Source organism: Sturnira hondurensis, unplaced genomic scaffold (genome assembly GCF_014824575.4).
Source record: "Sturnira hondurensis isolate 20B ecotype Veracruz unplaced genomic scaffold, ASM1482457v3 Scaffold0011391, whole genome shotgun sequence".
Classification (NCBI taxonomy): Eukaryota; Metazoa; Chordata; class Mammalia; order Chiroptera; family Phyllostomidae; genus Sturnira; species Sturnira hondurensis.
This window is the reverse complement of record NW_028084022.1, coordinates 545,401-564,785: the sequence shown is the minus strand read 5'-3', so window position 1 is coordinate 564,785 and position 19,385 is coordinate 545,401. Positions and strand designations below refer to the sequence as shown.

The 19,385-nt window shown below is 38.4% G+C and overlaps 1 protein-coding gene across 1 annotated transcript in view; it reads right to left on the bottom strand.

The window, feature by feature from the left end:
* Positions 1–3,975: 3,975 nt before the first annotated feature.
* Positions 3,976–19,385, bottom strand: part of PAK3 (p21 (RAC1) activated kinase 3) — a 121,170-nt gene continuing 105,760 nt past the window's right edge. Inside the window, exons 13-14 of the mRNA XM_037060161.1 lie at positions 10,652–10,789; positions 3,976–5,894 (exon numbers count right to left, since the gene is read on the bottom strand). Of these exons, the coding sequence (XP_036916056.1) occupies positions 5,805–5,894; positions 10,652–10,789 (228 nt within the window). The 3' untranslated portion in view covers positions 3,976–5,804. The remainder of the gene's footprint in view (positions 5,895–10,651; positions 10,790–19,385) is intronic.

Genomic DNA, 19,385 nt, shown 5'->3' with positions numbered 1-19,385 from the left:
ATGGCCAATCCTTGTGGGAATTATAATCAGAAATGCTATCTTTGGTTCCCAACAAGTAGATTTGTCAACATTTCTTAATGCTGATAGCACGTAATTATATTTTTATTTCTCTTTTTGCAACCTGCAAGTGTGTAAGTCTACTCTTAGTAGTAGTCCCAATCATTACAATACATGGCTTCTGCCATCTTGTGCCACTTATGAAGTAAATTCTATAAAGCCCAGCATTGCTTCATTGGAAAGAAGAGGCTCAAGTATAGTTCTATTCTAGCAAGTGTGACAGTGTATTTTTGTTCTAGTCACAAATACTGGCTACAGCTTAATAAAAACCAGACTTTACATACAGAGTGTATATAAAATGAAAACTGGGAACACTCAACATAAAAGGGGACATCAAAACAAAACCAAGACAAAACAAAACAATGTGAAGGAATTGGAAGGCCGCCACAAGTTTTATCAACATTCCCTAGTAATATTAACCTGATTTACTTGAGTTTTTTGATCAACTTCCATAGTACTATTATTTAACTGCCACATAAGAGATCCAGGTTTAAACATGTGAAATTTGCCATCACTTTAAGCAGGTTGAATTTACAAGGCACCTATAATACCACAGAATGTTAGAACTTTTGGAAAGACCCTGGAGATCATCTAGTCCAATACTCATATTTTACAGATAAAGAAATAGCCATGACAAGGTTAAGTGACTTGCCAAAGATCACACAGTAAGTAACAGAATCCATGTCTCCTTACTCCCAGACAAACACTCCTTCCATTACATCTGACATTCTCTACAATTGCTGTTCCTTTCCTCTTACGTACTAAATGAGGTGAACATGGTAACTGCCTTACTGTTGGTATTATGGGATAGCAGTCACCTGATGGCAGCTTCCAAAGGAGACTCTCATGGCACTAACCAGTTTCTATAAGTTTATCTTGTAAGTTCAACTATATTACATGGCAGTAATGTTATTTGTATTGTAGTATACTTGTACACAGAAGTGTGCACATGGAGGTGATATTTCAGTTCCTGCATTTTCAGATTCAGTTACATATTGTTCAATACTAAACAGACATTCCCAATGCATGAGAAGTTGGGTTATATTCATTTCGTTACTAAAGGAGTGTGGGATCAGAAAAGGAGAGAAAAAAATTAAAGCTAACCAAGTAAATAATTATATGTCATTAACAAATCTCTTACAAAAAATGCTTTCTTAGGAAAAATGTTTCCATTATTTCCAAGGCTCCATATTTTTATCCCAATCCACATGCAAATATATGTTCAGAATTGTGTGTTAAATTCACTCAAAATCCAAGGCCTATTAGACTGTCAGTTTACAAATGCTGAAATGCAGTCCTCTTGCTCACAGATTAGGAGAAGCTTGCATCACTGGCCATGCCTTTACTTGACTGAATATTAACTTCAACTAGCTTAGAAAAGGACCATGGCATTCAACTGGGGATAGCAGGGTTAAGACTTCCATATATTGAGAATGGTCAGTGCAAAGCCTGTGGTTCTTTAGGTACAAGGTCTGCTCTTGACAAAACTGAGTAACATCTGAGGTTACTACCTCATTATAAAAGACCTCACCTAAAATTTCTTTGGTGTGTTACAAGGAAATTCCCTTCTTTTGGTAGATAGTCCCCCTTTTCTCTTTAACAATGATAACTACTGCAAACAACCTATAATCAAGCAGTACAGTAGGTACATGGAGGCCATCTCAGACCAAAGCTAACAGAACTGTGACTGAATGCCAACAGGTAAATGAAATTCTAAATATTTGCCTTAATGTTTTCATAGTTAGCTTTTAATTGCAAGTCATAAAACTTCTATTGCAATCAGTGGGAATTGCCTACTGGTTATTAAAAGAAAAATCCTACCTGAATGATATAATATCCTGTCACACAAGGAAATATTGGGATTTGGAAATTTTGTCCTTCTATTCTGAAACTCTGCTAAAATGATCCAGAAAGGTGATACCTAAAACACTTATTATCAAGGGAGGCTAATCAAATGTCACCTCTCCAATAAAGTAACCAAAACAGAAACCTTGAAGTCATACCAAAGTGGAGAGCAGCCAGTTTTAAAGCAGAAGGATGTGTTTGGAGTTGTAATAGTGACATCTCCATATCTTTAATTCAGAGATAATAATCCCCTATGAAAGGAAATGCCATACTGAGTGTGTGGCAACATCAGTGCCCAAGCAAATATAAAACCTATGGAATAATTGTAATAAGCAGATATCTGTGCCCTGCATGCTCTGGGCTCTTGCTTCTGGCATCTGTTTCTGGCATCTTTTCTATTTTTCTATTGCCCCCTTTCTGATATTTATTATAAAGCAATATTATATTATAACAATATCAAATAAATTTTTTACAGAAAAAATGTTACATAATCCCATCACATTTTCTGATTTCAATTCTCTAGGTTCCCAGTCTTTGTCCATATGCACACTTATTTTTACATAGTTGTAATTTCTGTTTGTGTTATTTAAAAGTGATTTACAGAGTCTCTGTGAGAACTTGCAGCCTCGTTAGAAATAAATAACCCATTCAGTAATGGAATATAATTATTTACATGATCTTTGAGCTGAGATATATCCTTTATAGACAAACTTCTCAAACTACCAAAACATATATATAGACAACAGGAAACAATTTAATATTTCTTTTTGTTTTAGCAATGGAATGTGCTTCACAGGGGAGGGATAGATGTGAGAATTAGCTGGTTAAACTCAAATAATGAGGCACAATTTACAAGCCTGAAAGAAATCTGAATAACACGATTAAAGAATAAATACTTGAGTTAAATCTTCTTATGTGACTTGGCCATCCAGTAGCCAAAATGGAACATGGATGCACAAGTATTTACAATGACACACAGACGAGATCAGCAAGAATAAAGTCATTACCCAGCAAGCTGACTGATTTGAGATTATGTCATCCAAAAATCCTCAGGGGATTATGACAACTCACTGGATTCTTGTTACATTAATGTTCTTTTTTCTTACATAAATAATCTCTTCTGTGCTTCTCACCTTCCCCTGACTTTCCCACTGCCCTATCCCTATCTCAGTACACTTTGCAAATCAACATTTGAGGTGCCCTTATTATCTCAGGGCACACTAGCAACTTGAAAGATCTGGATAGACTCACCTGTGTCAAGATGAGCTTTTAAAAAAATCCAGGGTAAGGAAATAAATGATTAACCATCTGGAATCCAAGTTGTTTAAGTGTACCCAATGTGAATTCTTCAGCATCATTTTGGCAGGAGAAACAGCTTCTCTCTAATACTTACTAGAAATATACATAATTCTCCAACACAGGGAAGGGTCTCCAGAAACCGTTTTTATTTTAAATTTTACATAGATATAAATTTGTAAGAGTAAAGCCTATTGGAATATATTATAAAATCGTGGTACAGTGGAATGTGACAAAGAAGTACTTGGCTCTTTCTGGTTAATATGCTGGATTAAAAGCATAAGAGAGCAGCCATTTCTCTGCTTACAGTTAGCTGAAGGATCAGGGCTCCAGGTATCCCTCATCACAAAAGACCTTTATGACATAAAAGGGATGCTAATTGTCTACTAGGAATTTCCAACCAGGTTTGGGGCTCTTTCCATTGGAAGGGTATAGTTATCAATGTTCTGAATTCTATCTGTATCCCAGGTAGTATTTCATTGAATTCCCTGGCACTATGAATGGGAAAAAATTAAAAATACTTAACTTTAAATGAAATAAAAATTACCCCCTTTCTCTCATTAGGACAGCATGGTATTAAAATATTCAGGTCCATCCATGATTTTGAAAAGTATAATGTGGTATGCTTCAAATTAATATTTTCATTTGATTTTCTTTTCACATTTGTTGTTTTATTCCACTGTGGACATTTCTCGGGGGTTCAACCCCATCCCAAATTTTATAGTAAAAAAAAACAATAGGAAAATAGGAAATCCACCAATGGTGTCATTTCCTAAATATAAATATGTACTATATGATGAACAGAACCTTTCTAATAAAAGTGTTTCTATTTTAAGGGATAGAAAATGGATGGATAGATATACCTTGGCAAAGAAGGAGAGAGCCCCAAGGCACTGATCTCTTTCTCCCTCTTGCTGCATGTAGATAGGCTCTATTCATATTCTTGATATACTACTAATCAAGACTTCTACAACAAATTGCTAGCTTTTCAAAGGCTTAGAGAAAGAACTTTGCAGAATTTATAAAATTTGATAATTTGTTGAAAAGAGAAGCATATCCTTTTCTATGCAAACACCCTCCAGATATTTTTCTACTCTCAAAAGATTCAGGAAGTTCTAATTGTTGACTTTTTGATAAATAGCCACATGGTGAAATGATAGTCAAATTTTCATATCTTCTCCAAGCCACAAAAGGAATTCAGTTGGACTTATGTTTCTTGGGACATATGATTGCACACCCTGATTATTTTCACTGGAGAACTTTTAGATCTTTATGAGCATGTTTCTCAAATTCAAAAGCCCAAAAGACTAAGTATGAACACACTAAACTTGAAATAGAAATTGGTGGCATATAGGGAGAATGGAAATAAATTCTTATAGCAATGGTGATTGGAACATAATTTTCACTGACCTCCCATTTCTTACAGAGTTGAATGCTTACAAAAATATCTCTGTTCTCCAGACCTTTTAAAATGTTTTAACTGTTATAAGTTGTCAAAATAAATAATTTTTTCATAAGCAAATATTGGTTAATGGGTCTGTTCCCTTCTGATGTGTTTATTTTACAGTGCACAAGTTTCACAAGCACACGAGAGCATTAAACTAGGTATTTTTTATCTTTGTTTACTTGCTGTCTAACAAGGATTTCACCACTTAATGCTCATTTTCCTTTTGGCTGTCAGAGAGAGAGTCCCATCTTTGCTTAAGCATGGTTTCTCCTATGAAAATTTCCTAAGTTTAGTACTTGGACTCACTCAACAGGAATGCAACGGTTTTGGCATATCCTTTTTCAGTTATCATGAAGTTGAACAAGCTGATTTATATAAATGTTAAATCAACTACCTTTTAAGCATTATCATGAAAATGCGACAGGATTTCACCATTGGAGCTTTATTTAGATATACAGTCTTGATAGCCTTTCCTGAATACACATATTTCTCCTTGCTTTTGGGAAGTATCTTAAAAGACACCTTTTCCAATACAAGTGCAGAAAAACAGGTACACGAACCAAGCTACCACTATAGAAGAAAAAATTGCAACTCTATTAGGGCATGGACTTCCACATATTCACACAGTACTTGCTTTTTTTGTTGTTGTTGTTCATTTGTTTTTGGGTTTTTTTGTGCATTTTTTGGGCTTTCTTTTTAAAAACATTTTGACATTTTCTTCTGAACATCTAATGACAATGCAAGTGAAAAACATCACATTGGGTAAGGAATTTTGAAGGAGGCTTGAATGCAAGAGGGACTACTCTCTAACTTAAAAAACAAACACAACACTATGAAGAGGGAGTGTGCACCTTTGAGAAACCTCTTTCTTCAAAGTGAATGCACAAAATGAGGGGATTCACTACTGGCTCTTTCGCTTCACGGTGGAAGTGACCACTCAATGGGCACTTCGACATTGCTGCCCTGTTAGGGCTGTGATTCAGGCTTACAAATAAATTACATAATCTGAAGGAGTAGGAAAAAGGCTTATAAGAAGTTTCTATTCATTTTAAAGTTAAAGAACCCCCCATCCCATTTGACTGTCTTTCATTTTTCCTGCAGCAGAGTTTTATTTCAGTCTTATTCATGAGGGAGATGGTGTGGGGTAAGTCTTGCAGTCCTAGCGGCTGCTGTTCTTAATTGCTTCCTTTGCAGCAATAATCAGAGGAGTCAAGCTTGAGAGAGGTTTGGCTAATTTTAAAAATGGATGCTGCAAAAAAAAGAGGAATTACTTGAATTATTTCCTGCAACAAGTATAATTTACAGTTTCAAGCAGTCCTTTTTCATTAACATGTATTTTGAGTGCCCAATTAAATATTTTATTAAAATAGTGCCAGGTTTTGTCCTTTAGTGTTACAAAACCTTTTGGAAGCTGACTGGCAAAGCTAGAAATTTGAGTTGGGGTCTTATAAAATCTCAGTATTTACAACAGTCTAACTTTTTGAATTTCTTAAGATTGATGATTTTATCTGGAGCTGCTCCTATGCTTGGAAAAACGTCTTTGACCTTGACCCTGAAACCAATGGCTTCCTAACTGCTAAATCCAACAGCTGTGCCTCCATCATTTCACTTTTGGCTCCTCTGCAGTACTCAATACAAGTGAACATCTCTTCCTTATTTGAAATGGTTTTCTCTTTGGGGGCCTGTGACATTCTACTGTGTTGGTTCTCTTCCACAAGCATGTTCACTGACTACTTTCTCCCATCTTCCTCCCTGGTTTCACCTCCTCCCATCTCCCAAATACCAGTACTAGTCTCTTATCACCTTCTTTTTCTAAGTTAATTCCTTTGAGAGCTCATTTACTTTCATGGTGTCAACCACTCATCAGCTTTATGGGGATGACTCCCAAATCTATATTGTGTGACCTGATCTCTTTCCTTAATTTTTGTCCTATTTCTTCAATTGCCTGATGGGTATTTCCTTTTAAATGTCCTTTTGCCACCTTGAATTCAGCATTTAGAAACATATGTTAAACACTCCCACCAGAGTCCTCTTGTGTGATATAAACCACAGAGGCTTTGGAGTGAGAGCACTTAAATTTAATCCTCTCTCCTTATTACAACAGTTAAATCAGGTAAGGTAAATGCCAGTTCTTTGTACACTGCATAGAAGCAAAGACATGCTGCCATTGTATTATCTCTATCACTTTTCTTTTACTGAATGCTACCAGTGGTTTTATATTCTGAAGTCTCTTTTATCTTCCTCTGTCTTATGTTCTACATGAAATCAGCTACCAAGTACTTCCTTCTCAGTGTCTCTCAGAATGATTTGTTGCCTTCCCTAGTTCAGGCCTAATCAACTTTAATTCTGAACTATAACAATAATTTCTTCTTGATCTTCCTGCTTTATTTTTGTTCCTGTTGCTAATTCTTATCACATACTACCAGATTACTCTTTTTTAAGATTTTTTATTTATTTATCTTTAGAGGGGAAGGGAAGGAGAGAAGGAGAGAAATATCAATGTATGGTTGCCTCTCGTGAGTCCTCTTCTGGGAACTGTCCTGCAACCCAGGCATGTGCCCTGACTGGGAACTGAACAGCGATTGTGTGGTTCGCAGGCCCACGCTCAATCCACTGAGTTACTCCAGCCAGGGCAGATTACTCTTTTTTAAACAAGGCTTTCATCATGTGACTCCCCCAGATATCTTCAGTATTTCCCCACTGCCTATACTCCTAATTCTTTAGCCTGTTATTCAAGGCCCTTGATGGTCTTATCTCTTTCAACTTCCTACTTGAATTCTTCAGCTATAGTTTTTATTTTCTGTTTTCTTAAACCTTGCCTACATGACTTCAGTCACACTATAGCTCTGCCATCTGTAATTCCTTTTCCCCTTTTCTTCAACCTATTTTAAACTGATCTGTCCTTCAATGCCCAGCAGAACTCCTTCCCATTTGTAGACATTTTCTGATTGCCTATTGAATCATGGTATTTACTTTTGAACAGTCACTTTGTTTGAATGAGTCTCTAAACAAACTTGCATTTTTTTACGTACCCAAGAGATGATGAACTTCTGGAGAGGAGGAATCATCATGCCTTTAAGAGGTTTGTATCACACACTGCACTTTTAAGCCTTGCAAAAAGCAGTTGCTCAATAAATATCAATTAATGCACAGAGAACTGGCTTAGGCCATATAGAAGTCACACAAATATTCAGTACCTGTGTCTTTTCTCAAGCCTTCCAGTGGTACAAATGTCATACATCTCTTTACTTTCTAACCTCTAAACTGGACATTGATAAGCTAAAGTCAGAGAATGAAGTCATACAGACTTAAGGCAATACACGGGTTATTGCTATATAAATAAAATGAAGAGCTGCAACAAACTATTCAATTTAGACTCAATATAGTTTTGCATCAGCTATCTCACTAGTTCAGATAAAAGTACTATGATGGAATGAACTAGCTACACAATTGATTCAATTATCTATGTGATCATATAGCTACATTATGAAAACCACTATCTTCATTTATCCTTGGAACATGCATCAGGATGTGTACATGGGGTTGTGAGTGGAGTGAAAAGATGTGGAAGTGAAGCACTTAAAAGTTCAGGTTTTTAATCTGTAATTCGAGATAGGATTAACTAGAGGATTAATAAAGGGCCATTCCAGATTTGACATTTTAGGGTCCTAGAAGAGCCTGTGAAATGCTCATAAGTAGCACAAAAGAGGTGTAACTTCTTTAATTCCTCCAAATAGGTTTGTCTCTGGTGTGATTTGGGTTGGGGGATTTTTTTTGCCTGTTGGTGACTCTCTGTCAGCAGGGAGTTTAGAAGCAATAGAAACAATTTTTTATTATTTTATTTGCCTAGAATTGACTGAGTCTGTGATTGTGCCTTTTGTCTAACTTGATCATGTGTTCAAAGTCTCAGAAAGAACAATTAGTCACTATTCTCAAATATTACAGAGCTTGATACATGTCCCTGAGGAACAGTCCCCAGCAATGAAGCTACATATGTAATACTGGACTTGTGTTGCGTTATCAATATAAATAAATGTATACCTTGTTTCATTGCCCTTCACTTTATTGCACTTCATGGATGTTGCATTCTTTTCACAAATTGAAGGCAAGACCCCCCCACCAACAAAATGATTATTGCGGTTGTCAGACAGACATGAACAGAGCAAGGATAATGGGCCAGGTACTGATAGTCAGCAGGGCAGGAAGCCCTGGGTGCCTAGCAACAGGCAAAACTGGGAAAACAAAGACCTCCAGGATGACCTTTCCTCCCCTAGCACATCACTGGTCATGTTGTTTAGATATCCTGACCTTTCATATCTCTGGTCATGCAGTTTGGATCCTTGACCTTTCCTCTCCTAGCATGTTGCTAGTCACATGGGTTAGACACACTTAGAGGGCAAACAAGGGGACCAGAGGACACCCCTTAAGCATTAAGCCCCCAGGACAATAAGGCTCTGACCTGCATCAAATACATCTAGGCTTTAGTTGTGTTTCTGCTCTAGACCCAAGAAAGCAGCAAAACCCTACAAGCTATGCCAAAGCTGCCTCAGGACCAGCAATATTGAAAAATGATCCCCTGTCCTGTGCCAACCAATTATTGGAGACCATGACCCTGAAAGGACACACCTGGAAAGCTGATGAGTATTCTACTGAGATCCTCCTCTGAGACCTCACCTAAAATCTCCACCCTTGAAAGCTCTTAGGACAGAGGATGCAGGGTGCTCTCCCTCTTAGGAGCACACCTGCCCCTTTCCCCTCCCCTTCTTCTCCCGAGGCATGTTACCTTTACCCTTCTCTGTCCTAAGCTCGAAAGACCCCCTTCTTTGCCTCTGTAATTTGTTTCCTGGGCCCATTTTTTTCTACTGTCAATGCTTCTACTTCTGTGACTTTCTAAATAAACTCTTACAGTTTGAGTCTTGGCTCTGACTTCTTTCCTAGCCAGAACTCCAGAACTGAGGTTCTTGAACCAAAGTCTGATCTGACTCCACCGATGTAACACCTGGTGCTGCTTTCCCTGCCAACATAATGATTCATTTTATTGCTATATTGGCTTTATTGGAGTGGCCTGGAACCAAACTTGCAATATCTCTGAGCTGTTCATATTTTACCCTGAATTGGTTTGTGTGTTTGTGTGGTGCAAAGTCAGGCAGTCCAGGACTCAAATCTTAGTTCTACCACTCAATAGCTATGTGAGCCTCAATTTTTACATCTGTAACATGGGATAATAACACTTGGCCTATAGAGTTGTTGTAAGAATTAAACAAAATAATGTATGTAAAGAAAACAAAAAAGCAAGCAAAATATAACCAAAGACACTAAAATAGAGAACAAGCTGACAGGGACCAGAGGGGAGAGGGGAGGGAATTTCAGGGGAAAAGGGGAAGAAGGGTTTACAGGAACAAGTATAAAATAGAGTACATGGACAAAAACTAAGTGGGGTGGAAATGGGAGGGAGGTGGGGAGCACTGGGGGGTGGGCTGTGATGGGAGTAAAAGACAGAAAATTGTACTTGAACAACAATTAAAATAAATAAATTTTAATAAAAAATTTGGTACATCATGGTACTAATAATTACCCTTGTGTATACTAATTCCTGAGAGACATGCAAAGGACAAATGGTTACACAGGCCCTCAGCAATGGATGTTACTCACCCAGACAAGCAGGTACCTGCCATATGGCATCACAAGCAAAGGGGCTTTGATCAGTAAAAAGTATTAGAGCAGCAAATGCCATGGAAATAATTGCATAGTTATGTAGAGAACTGCCTTCAGCCAAGAGTACCTGCATACAACATCCAGGGGCACAAATAAAGTTTAGCAATAGCAACATGTCAATGAATCATGTATCAGATGCATGTCTATATTTAATGTGCCTGTGGTCTAAAATCACATGGTAATAGCTTAACTCTCACTAGACATCTCTTGACAGAGCTCTCTTGCTATCACACATTGAGGAGGAAAAGTTCCATATAATGACTCTTTGTAATTGTCCTACTTTATTTTCACCTGTAAAAGCTCCTTGGCAGATCCTCGCCTATCCACATCCATCTCAAGACAGCGATTTAAAAAGTCACGGAATACAGCTGACAGTCTTTCAGGATTCTGCAGCTCTGGGGTCCCATTGGTAGCTATCAGATATAATGCCTATAGGAAACAAAATTAGAGAAATCTAGCACATACATATTAAGATTATGAACTGGCATAGAAGGTAAAAATACAGTTACTTCTGCTTTATTCAGTGGGCCTTAAAAATTCCAGTATACAGAATGACATTGACATAAATTTCAAAGTTTCAATAACCTCTAGTTATTACTCTTGGCAGTAAGTGACAAGACATCAAGATGCCCCACCCCACAAAATTTGAAAATAAGGTTATGTTTGTCCTCTGAAAGTTGAACCAGCAAAAATCCATATGCTATAATGAATGTGTGATTAACCACCTAGGAAATTAAGCCAAGAATTGCCTGTAAATCTGTGATTCTGAAGAGTTGGGAAACATACATTAAATCATGTTGATCTGACTATGTATAACCCCTGAAAGGCATGGTTGCAAAGGATATTATAATTTATTAAGTGTTTATCTCATTTAAAGAATACTTATGAGCAACCCAGGGATGAGCAGAGTCCATTATAGAATTAGAGAAGTATAAAAACCAGAAGATGGCAGTGCCTGGAAGAGAGATAACCTATAAGGCCCCAAAACTGAAGTACTTTTCTGCTGTGTCAGATGTATGTCTGTAGATTCAAATTAGATTTTCCATGAAGGTCTACTTATGAGAAAAGCTCATGTTAGTAGCCCTGGATACATCTGACAATCATGTATCCTACTGAAAAAATAGTAAGTTGCTATTATATCATTGAAATCACCATTGTATAAGGCTACCAGAGATATCTATCTACTCATGGTGTGCTAAAAAACCCAAGGGACCTAATCTTCAAGGCAGAGAGTCAGACTTGAAACCATGATTAATTCACAAATCTCATCATTCAAAGGCTCTTGATAGCCAAAAAATATGGTCATTCCTCATGACTCCTCTAAGCAAACATTTCTACAGCATTAAGTATGCTTCAGCAATTTTTAGACATTGGGATATCCAAAGATATTGGCTTGGCCAAAAAGTCCATTTAGGTTTTTTTCTGTAAAATAAAAGACACATTTTTCATTTTCACCAATAACTTTATTGATTTGGATACTTTGAGTGTGTTGGCCTCTCTTTTGTGTGGTACAATGTTGATTGTTCTCAATTAATGTCTTGAGTTGACTGCTATCAACTTCAACTGGTCACTTGAACGCATGGAGCATCATCCAGGGAGAAATCTCCAGCATGAAACTTTGCTAATCACTTTTGACATGTTTGATCAGTCACAGCACCTTCTCCATATACTGTGCAAATCTTTTTTTTTTGCATTCCATTTGCATTTTTGCCTTTCTTAAAATAATAAAGCATAATATGATGAAAATGTTGCATATTTTCTTCCATCTTCAATGTGAAAGTGACTTCACAAAAATTCACCAATTTTGATGTTTTTAAAAAACGCATGCTGATATGACAGCTGTCACAATATAATCTAACACAATTGTTTTGAATAAAGTTAAAGACAACAAAGTGCTACTAGAGCCATCTTACAATAAAAAATGAACTTTTTGGCCAACCCAATATATAGAGAAGGTTCTACTTTCAAAGATCACACAGTTTAGTGAGGGAGAGAGATATAGCTTCAAGATAGTGAGATAAGACCTAATCAAGAAACACAGCAAGGGCTAAGTGTGGTGGACTGCTCTGCCTGGTTTCAGGAATTGTAACTCTCTACCCCCTGTGGCTTAAGAATGAGTGAGTGAGGACCTCTGGAATGTGAGCCACAGGAGACAAAACTTGTCTCTGGTAGCAAACACTGCCTCAGTTTCCTCCCTGCCCCCAAAACATGGTCGGAAGTCCTTGACGAGTAAGACCCCTTAGAGGAGGGGCAACCTGGGTCAGGCACGACCACTTGGGAGGCCATCATGAAAGGACTTGGGGGGCTGCAACAAAGAGCAATGGACTCTTGCCCAGCTGCTTTGACATAGCCCAAGTCCCCATGTCCTCTGGGAGAAATGCTTCCTGGCTCTAATCCCCTTAAGCCTGAATACCTGATGGGAGGAGTGTAGCTTCTTGCCTTGCTAGAGCATGTCCTGGGGAAAAATCTGGCATCACAAAGACTTCCTGATAAACCTGTGAAATCTGCTCTGCTAAGAATGCTTTCATTCATCTGTTAAGGGTTCGAACAGGAAACCCTAAAACTCTGTTCCTGACAGACTCTGATTCAGACTAAGCCCGAAGATTGCTTTGAAATGTTATCTACTGTTTGATCCTTGCTGCCCTGTATTCCTATGTATTACAACTCAATAAAAGCCCCTGGAGGAAGGGGATCAATGCCTTTCCCCCCTGAGAAACTGGCCACTGCTCAAGGCCTTTTTCCTCTGGAAAACTGGCCACTTCTCCTCCCCAAGCAGATCACATCATGTCTCAGTTGTGTTTACTCTCATCCATGGCACACGGGGGGACTTGCGAGGAAAGTTGCCCCCACACAATGCCACATGTTTCTATAGAATGAGACAAAACTTTCTTTTTTCTCCCCCAAACGTTAAAGAAACCCACATGTAAATACACTCTCCTTCAAACAAATAACTTACTTTTCCTCACCCTTGCTATCTAATTTTAAATTTTTTTAAGTTCATAATTTCATATTGATGAACGGCAAATGCAGGTGGTAGCTATTAGCACTTCCATGCCAAAATACAAGCCAGTATTAAATCTAGTCTTGACTAAAAGGAGCTAGTATAGAAAAAGAATGCTTTTAGAAAATCATGAATTGGACTAAAATCAAATGGTACACAATCATAGCAGATAAATTTAAGTTCAGACTGCTTTTCGTCCTTGGATAATTAGTGCTTGAAGCACATGTTCTCACAGACCATTTCAGTTCCTTTATTAGAAGAAAAGTGGTTACTGCAAATAACACTCACAGCCTCCTCCCAAAACTCTCTTATTTTGATGGGCCACAATTCTGACACACTCTCTGGCCTTTGCTTCCTTTCTCTCTGCTCTGTAGCCAAGCCCAGTCCTAAACAAACACATCTATTTTCCTTCTTCCCACTCTACCTAGATCTCTTTGCATGTAATACTGTTTCATTTTCTCACTTTTCATTCAGTATTCTTAGCTCAATACATTCTACTCTATATAATATTGTTCCTCACAAGTACAGATACATCTCTACCCAAGTTCTTCTCACCTCTCTTCAATTCATGCCTAATTACCTCAGGAAATGCATGCCTCTCTTTCCACTCCACTTATGAATAAAAATGACACTGCTAATAGTTGTGAAGCCTGGATGTTCTTAGTGATACAGCGCAGTAAGGGAGAAGAATTGTCCTGTAATTTGAAGGAGAATCAACAGTAATAAGGAACTAGTGCTATGAATTGCTGCAGAATTTCAAAGAATGCATGTGTCCTCTTCTGAATTTCTATAAAAAGAATGGCTATGCTTTTTGTTGGGGGATGGGACTGATGGTAGAGAAGGGGTATTGGTTGGCAGTGTAGCACATGATTTCTGCAGGGTGAATAGTGTTCCTAACATAGGTATCAAATGCAAGTCTGCCTTTTACTTAACATAGTGTCATAAATATTGGTTGTTTTTTTAAAATTCCTCCAGAAGTGTAATTTTAAGATGCATAATAGTTCAGTATGGGGATGTACTATAGTTAATATTGTTGGACTGATTTTAAATGCATGTACTGAGAAAAAGGTTGAAAGGAAACACCAATATGTTAACAGTGGTTCTCTCTGGGTGGTAGGATTAATTCTGGAAACATATACTTCAATTTTCCAAATTTTCTACAATGAACATGGCTGCTTTTGTTATTTTTAAAAACTCTCTAAAACATCACTTAAAAATGAAGGTAAAAGGCTGTGCTGTCCAATTTACACACAATTCTTTATTTTTTTCTCTTTGTGTTCCTAGGTTAAATCTGCTTTTCATCAAGTACTACCCCTTGAAGGAAAGAAAAGCTCAGACAATTTCTTTTTTGATGATTGTTTTGTTTTAATCAAAACAGTATTACTTTTCGACCGATTTCCATCATAAAAATCCACACTTTCAGTTATTATTATGGGCTACACTGGCTTTTGTGGACTTGCCTGGGAACATAGTCACTATGCATATGCATGTTCTAAGGGAACATGCACTCTGACTTTCAAATAATTAACTTAAAAATGAACTTTTGATGGTACATTTACACAATGGAATTCTATGCAGCAGAAAGAAAGAAGGAGCTCCTACCCTTTGCAACAGCATGGATGGAACTGGAAAGCATTATGCTGAGTGAAATAAGACAGGCAGTGAAAGACAAATACCATATGATCTCACCTTTAACAGGAACCTAAACAACAAAACAAACAAGCAAGCAAAATATGGCCAAAGACACTGAAATACAGAACAGGCTGACAGGGACCAGAGGGGAGAGGGGAGAGAATTTCGGCGGTAAAAGGGGAAGGATTCACAGGAACAAGTATAAAGGACACATGGACAAAAACTAAGGTGGGGGGATGGGAGGGAGGTGGGGAGCACGGGGGGGTGGGCTGGGATGGGAGTAAAATACAGAAAACGGTACTTGAACAATAATTAAATAGATTTAAAAAAATGAACTTTTGTAATACATCCTGTGTGTTACCTGTAAAAAGAAAATTGTTGTCAACAGCCATGCTAATGAAGGACAAATACAGCTGTAGCCAATATAACAATCACAGAAAAAAAAAAAAGATTTTACTAGCAAACTTGTCTTAGCTGAAGAAAGATTGAGGGAAATATATCCAGGCATGAGTGATCACATTTTGCTCTTATCTGTTAGTGGAACCTCAGAGAAAGTGAGATGGTCATTAGAAATTAGACTAGAGATGTTGGAAAATGGCAGCGGAGTAGGACGGAGCGACTGCAGTTCTCCTACACTTGGGGGAAAATCCTGGCAGATTTAGAGAAGAACAGCGCAATCAATTCCCCAACCAACAATTCCCCAGCATTTATGAAAATAAGAGACCAGAGATAGTGACGAACCAGACAGCTAGAGGTCCTTGGGGTCTCAGGGACGCGAGTAAGGACGGAGGCGGCCAGACCGGCGGCAGCCATTAGCCGGCGCATAAAGACCTCGGAGCCGAGGCTGCCGCAGCACAGAGGCTTCCTTCCGTCTGTGCCCAGCGACAAGGGCGTCTGCCACGGAGAACTCATCGGGAGCCCGGCAACCCTGAGAAAAGTCAAGGGCAGCGGCAATGGTGGCGGCGGCGGCAGGAAGGCAGCCATTGGCCGGCGCATAAAGACCTTGGAGCCTTGGCTGCCTCAGTGGTCGGGGCCCAGAGGCTTCCCCCTGCGCCCAGCAACAGGGGCGTCTGACACAGAGGACTCATCGGGACCCTGGCACCTGTGAGTAAAGACAAAAGCGGCAGCGGCAGGGCCGGCTGCCCTCAGGAGCCAGGCACCCCAGAGTAAAGTCAAAAGCAGCAGTGGCGGGACCAGCAGCCATTGGCCTGAGCGTAAAGACCTTGGAGCTGCTGCTGCCACAGCTTCCAGGGCCCAGAGGCTTCTGTCTATGGCCAGCGTCCAGGCGTCTGCCACAGAGGACTCAGCGGGAGCCCAGCAACTAGGTGGCAAATTGGGTTGAAGATTACAGTTAACACGACATAGAGCCTAAAGATCTTCTATCTCTTCTCTGCCAGCTGTGACTGTAAATATCATAAAGTACTCTCCTGCTGTCATAAACCATTTTGCCTCCCCCTCCAGCTGATCACACACACACACAAAGAAAGGAGTAGGTGGAAGCAGAGAACATCAAGATACCTGCAGGAGACTGTACCACTGAAATTCACAGGAATTCTACCACAGAAGTTCACACCATAAACCTAGGGAGTCAGAACAGATCAATTTAAGAAGCTGAAGCTAACAAGAAGACTCTCATAAGCAATGGGAAGACAAAGAAACAATGCCCAAATGAAAGAAAAGGTGGAAGTCTCAGAAATAATGTTAGATGAAAGAGAGGCAAGTCAGCTATCAGATATTGAATTCAAAGCACTAGTTATCAGGAAATTCAAAGAGCTCACAATGAGCTACCAGAAACTAGAGGGGAGCTACCATGAGCTCTCCGCAAACTATATCAACATGAAAAAGGAAATAGAAACTATCACCAAAGGACAAGAGGAAATGAAGAATACAATTTCGGAACTGAAGAACACAGTAGAAGGAATGAAAAGCAGGATCGATGAGGCAGAAGATCGGATCAGTGAGTTGGAGGACACAGTAGAAAGAATCTCCCAGAAAGAGCAAGAAAGGGAAAAGAGGCTCAAAAAGAATGAAGAGGGACTAAGAGAAATGCAAGATAATATGAAACGTAATAATATCCGAATAATAGGAATACCAGAAGGAGAAGGAGAAGAACAAGGGATAGAAAACCTATTTGAAAGAGTAATGATGGAAAATTTTCCTAATTAGATGAGAGAAAAAGTTACACGAATCCAGGAATCACAGAGAGTCCCATTCAAGAGGAACCCAAAGAGGCCCACTTCAAGACACGTCATCATTAAAATGGCAAAATTTCAAGACAAAGAGAGAATCGTAAAGGCAGCAAGGGAGAAAAAGGAAGTAACATACAAGGGAGCCCCAATAAGGTTAGCTACTGACTTCTCAATGGAAACACTCCAAGCAAGAAGAAAATGGCAAGAAATATTCCAAGTAATGAGAACCAGAGGCCTACAACCAAGGCTACTTTACCCAGCAAGGCTCTCAATCAAGTTAGAAGGCCAAATAAAGTGGGTCCAAGACAAAAGAAGTCTAAAAAAATATGCCCCCACCAAACCAGCTCTACAAGAAATATTAAAAGGGCTGCTTTAAGGAAAGGAAGGAAAACCAAGAGACAGAGAATAACTCAGGTACAAAAATGGCAATGAATAAGTCCCTATCAATAATAACCTTAAATGTAAATGGATAAATGCTCCAATCAAAAGACATAGAATAGCTGAATAGATAAGAAAGCATGACCCACACATATGCTGCCTACAGGCGACACAACTCAGGACAAAAAACCATCACACTCTAAAAGCAAAAGGCTGAAAACAAATTTTCCAAGCAAATGTAAAAGAAAGAAAGCCAGGGTAGCAATTCTAATATCAGACAAAATAGTCTTAAAAAAAAAAGGGCCATAAAGAGAGACCCAGAACGTCACTTCATAATACTCAAGGGAAAAACCCACAAAGAAGACATTAACATTGTAAATATATATGCACCTAACATAGGAGCACCTAAATATGTAAGAATAATCTTAGAGGGCTTCAAGAAAGATATTGACAGCAACACAATTATAATAGGGGATTTTAACATCCCGATGTCAAAAATGGACAGATCTTCTAAACAAAATATGTTAGATATTGCGGCATTAAAGAACACCCTAGATGAAATGGATTTGACTGATATATATAGAGCCCTTCATCCCAAAGAAGCTAAATACACATTCTTTTCAAATGCAGATGGAACATTTTCAAACATAGACCATATGATAGGACACAAAATGAGTCTCAACAAACTCAGAAAAATTGAAATCATACCAAGCATTTTCTCTGATCACAAAGGACTGAAATTGGAAAACAACCCCACAGGAAAAAGCCAAAAACACCCAAAATCATGTAGACTGAATGGTATGCTATTAAACAACGAATGGGTCAAGAATGAAATTAGGGAAGAAATCAAAAAGTTTCTGGAAACAAATGAAATGAACTCACAAAAACCCAAAATTTATGGGACACATAAATATAGGGAACATTCCTTGCAGGAAACACAGTCCTGCAAGGGAAGTTCATAGCAATACAGGCTTACCTAAAGAAGACAGAAACATTTCAAACAAACAACCTAACCCTACACCTGCAAGAACTGGAAGAATAACAACAAAGACAGCCCAGAGCAAGTAGAAGGAAGGAAATAACCAAGATCAGAGCAGAATTAAATGACATAGAGACTAAAAGCACAATTCTCAGGATCAATGAATCCAGGAGTTGTTTTTTGAAAAGATAAACAAAATAAACAAGCCTTTTAAGTAGGCTCATTAAGAAAAGAAGAGAGAGGACACAAATAAATACAATAAAAAAAATGAAAGAGGAGAGATTACAACGGATACCACAGAAATAGAAGGGATTGTAAGAAATTACTATGAAGAACTATATGCCAAGAAACTTGAAAACCTAGGTGAAATGGACAAATTTCTAGAAAAATATAATCTTCCAAAAGTCAATGAAGAAGAAATAGAAAACCTGAGCAGACCAATAATACCAGATGAAATTGAAGCAGTAATCAAAAAACTCCCATCAGACAAAGGCCCTGGACTACATGGTTTCACAGGAGAATTCTACAAAGCATTTAAGGAAGAGCTAACCCCTATACTTCACAGACTATTCCAAAAAATCCAAAATGATGGGAAACTCCCAAACTCTTCTTAGAAGCCAGCATCATTCTAATTCCAAAACCAGATAGAGACACAACAAAGATAGAAAACTTCAGGCCAATATTGCTGATGAACATAGATGCTAAAATCCTCAACAAAATATTCGCAAATCACATCCAACAACACATCAAAAAATCATAAACCACGACCAACTGGGATTCATCCCAGGGATGCAAGGATGGTTCAATATCTTCAAATCAGTAAATGTAATACATCACATAAACAAA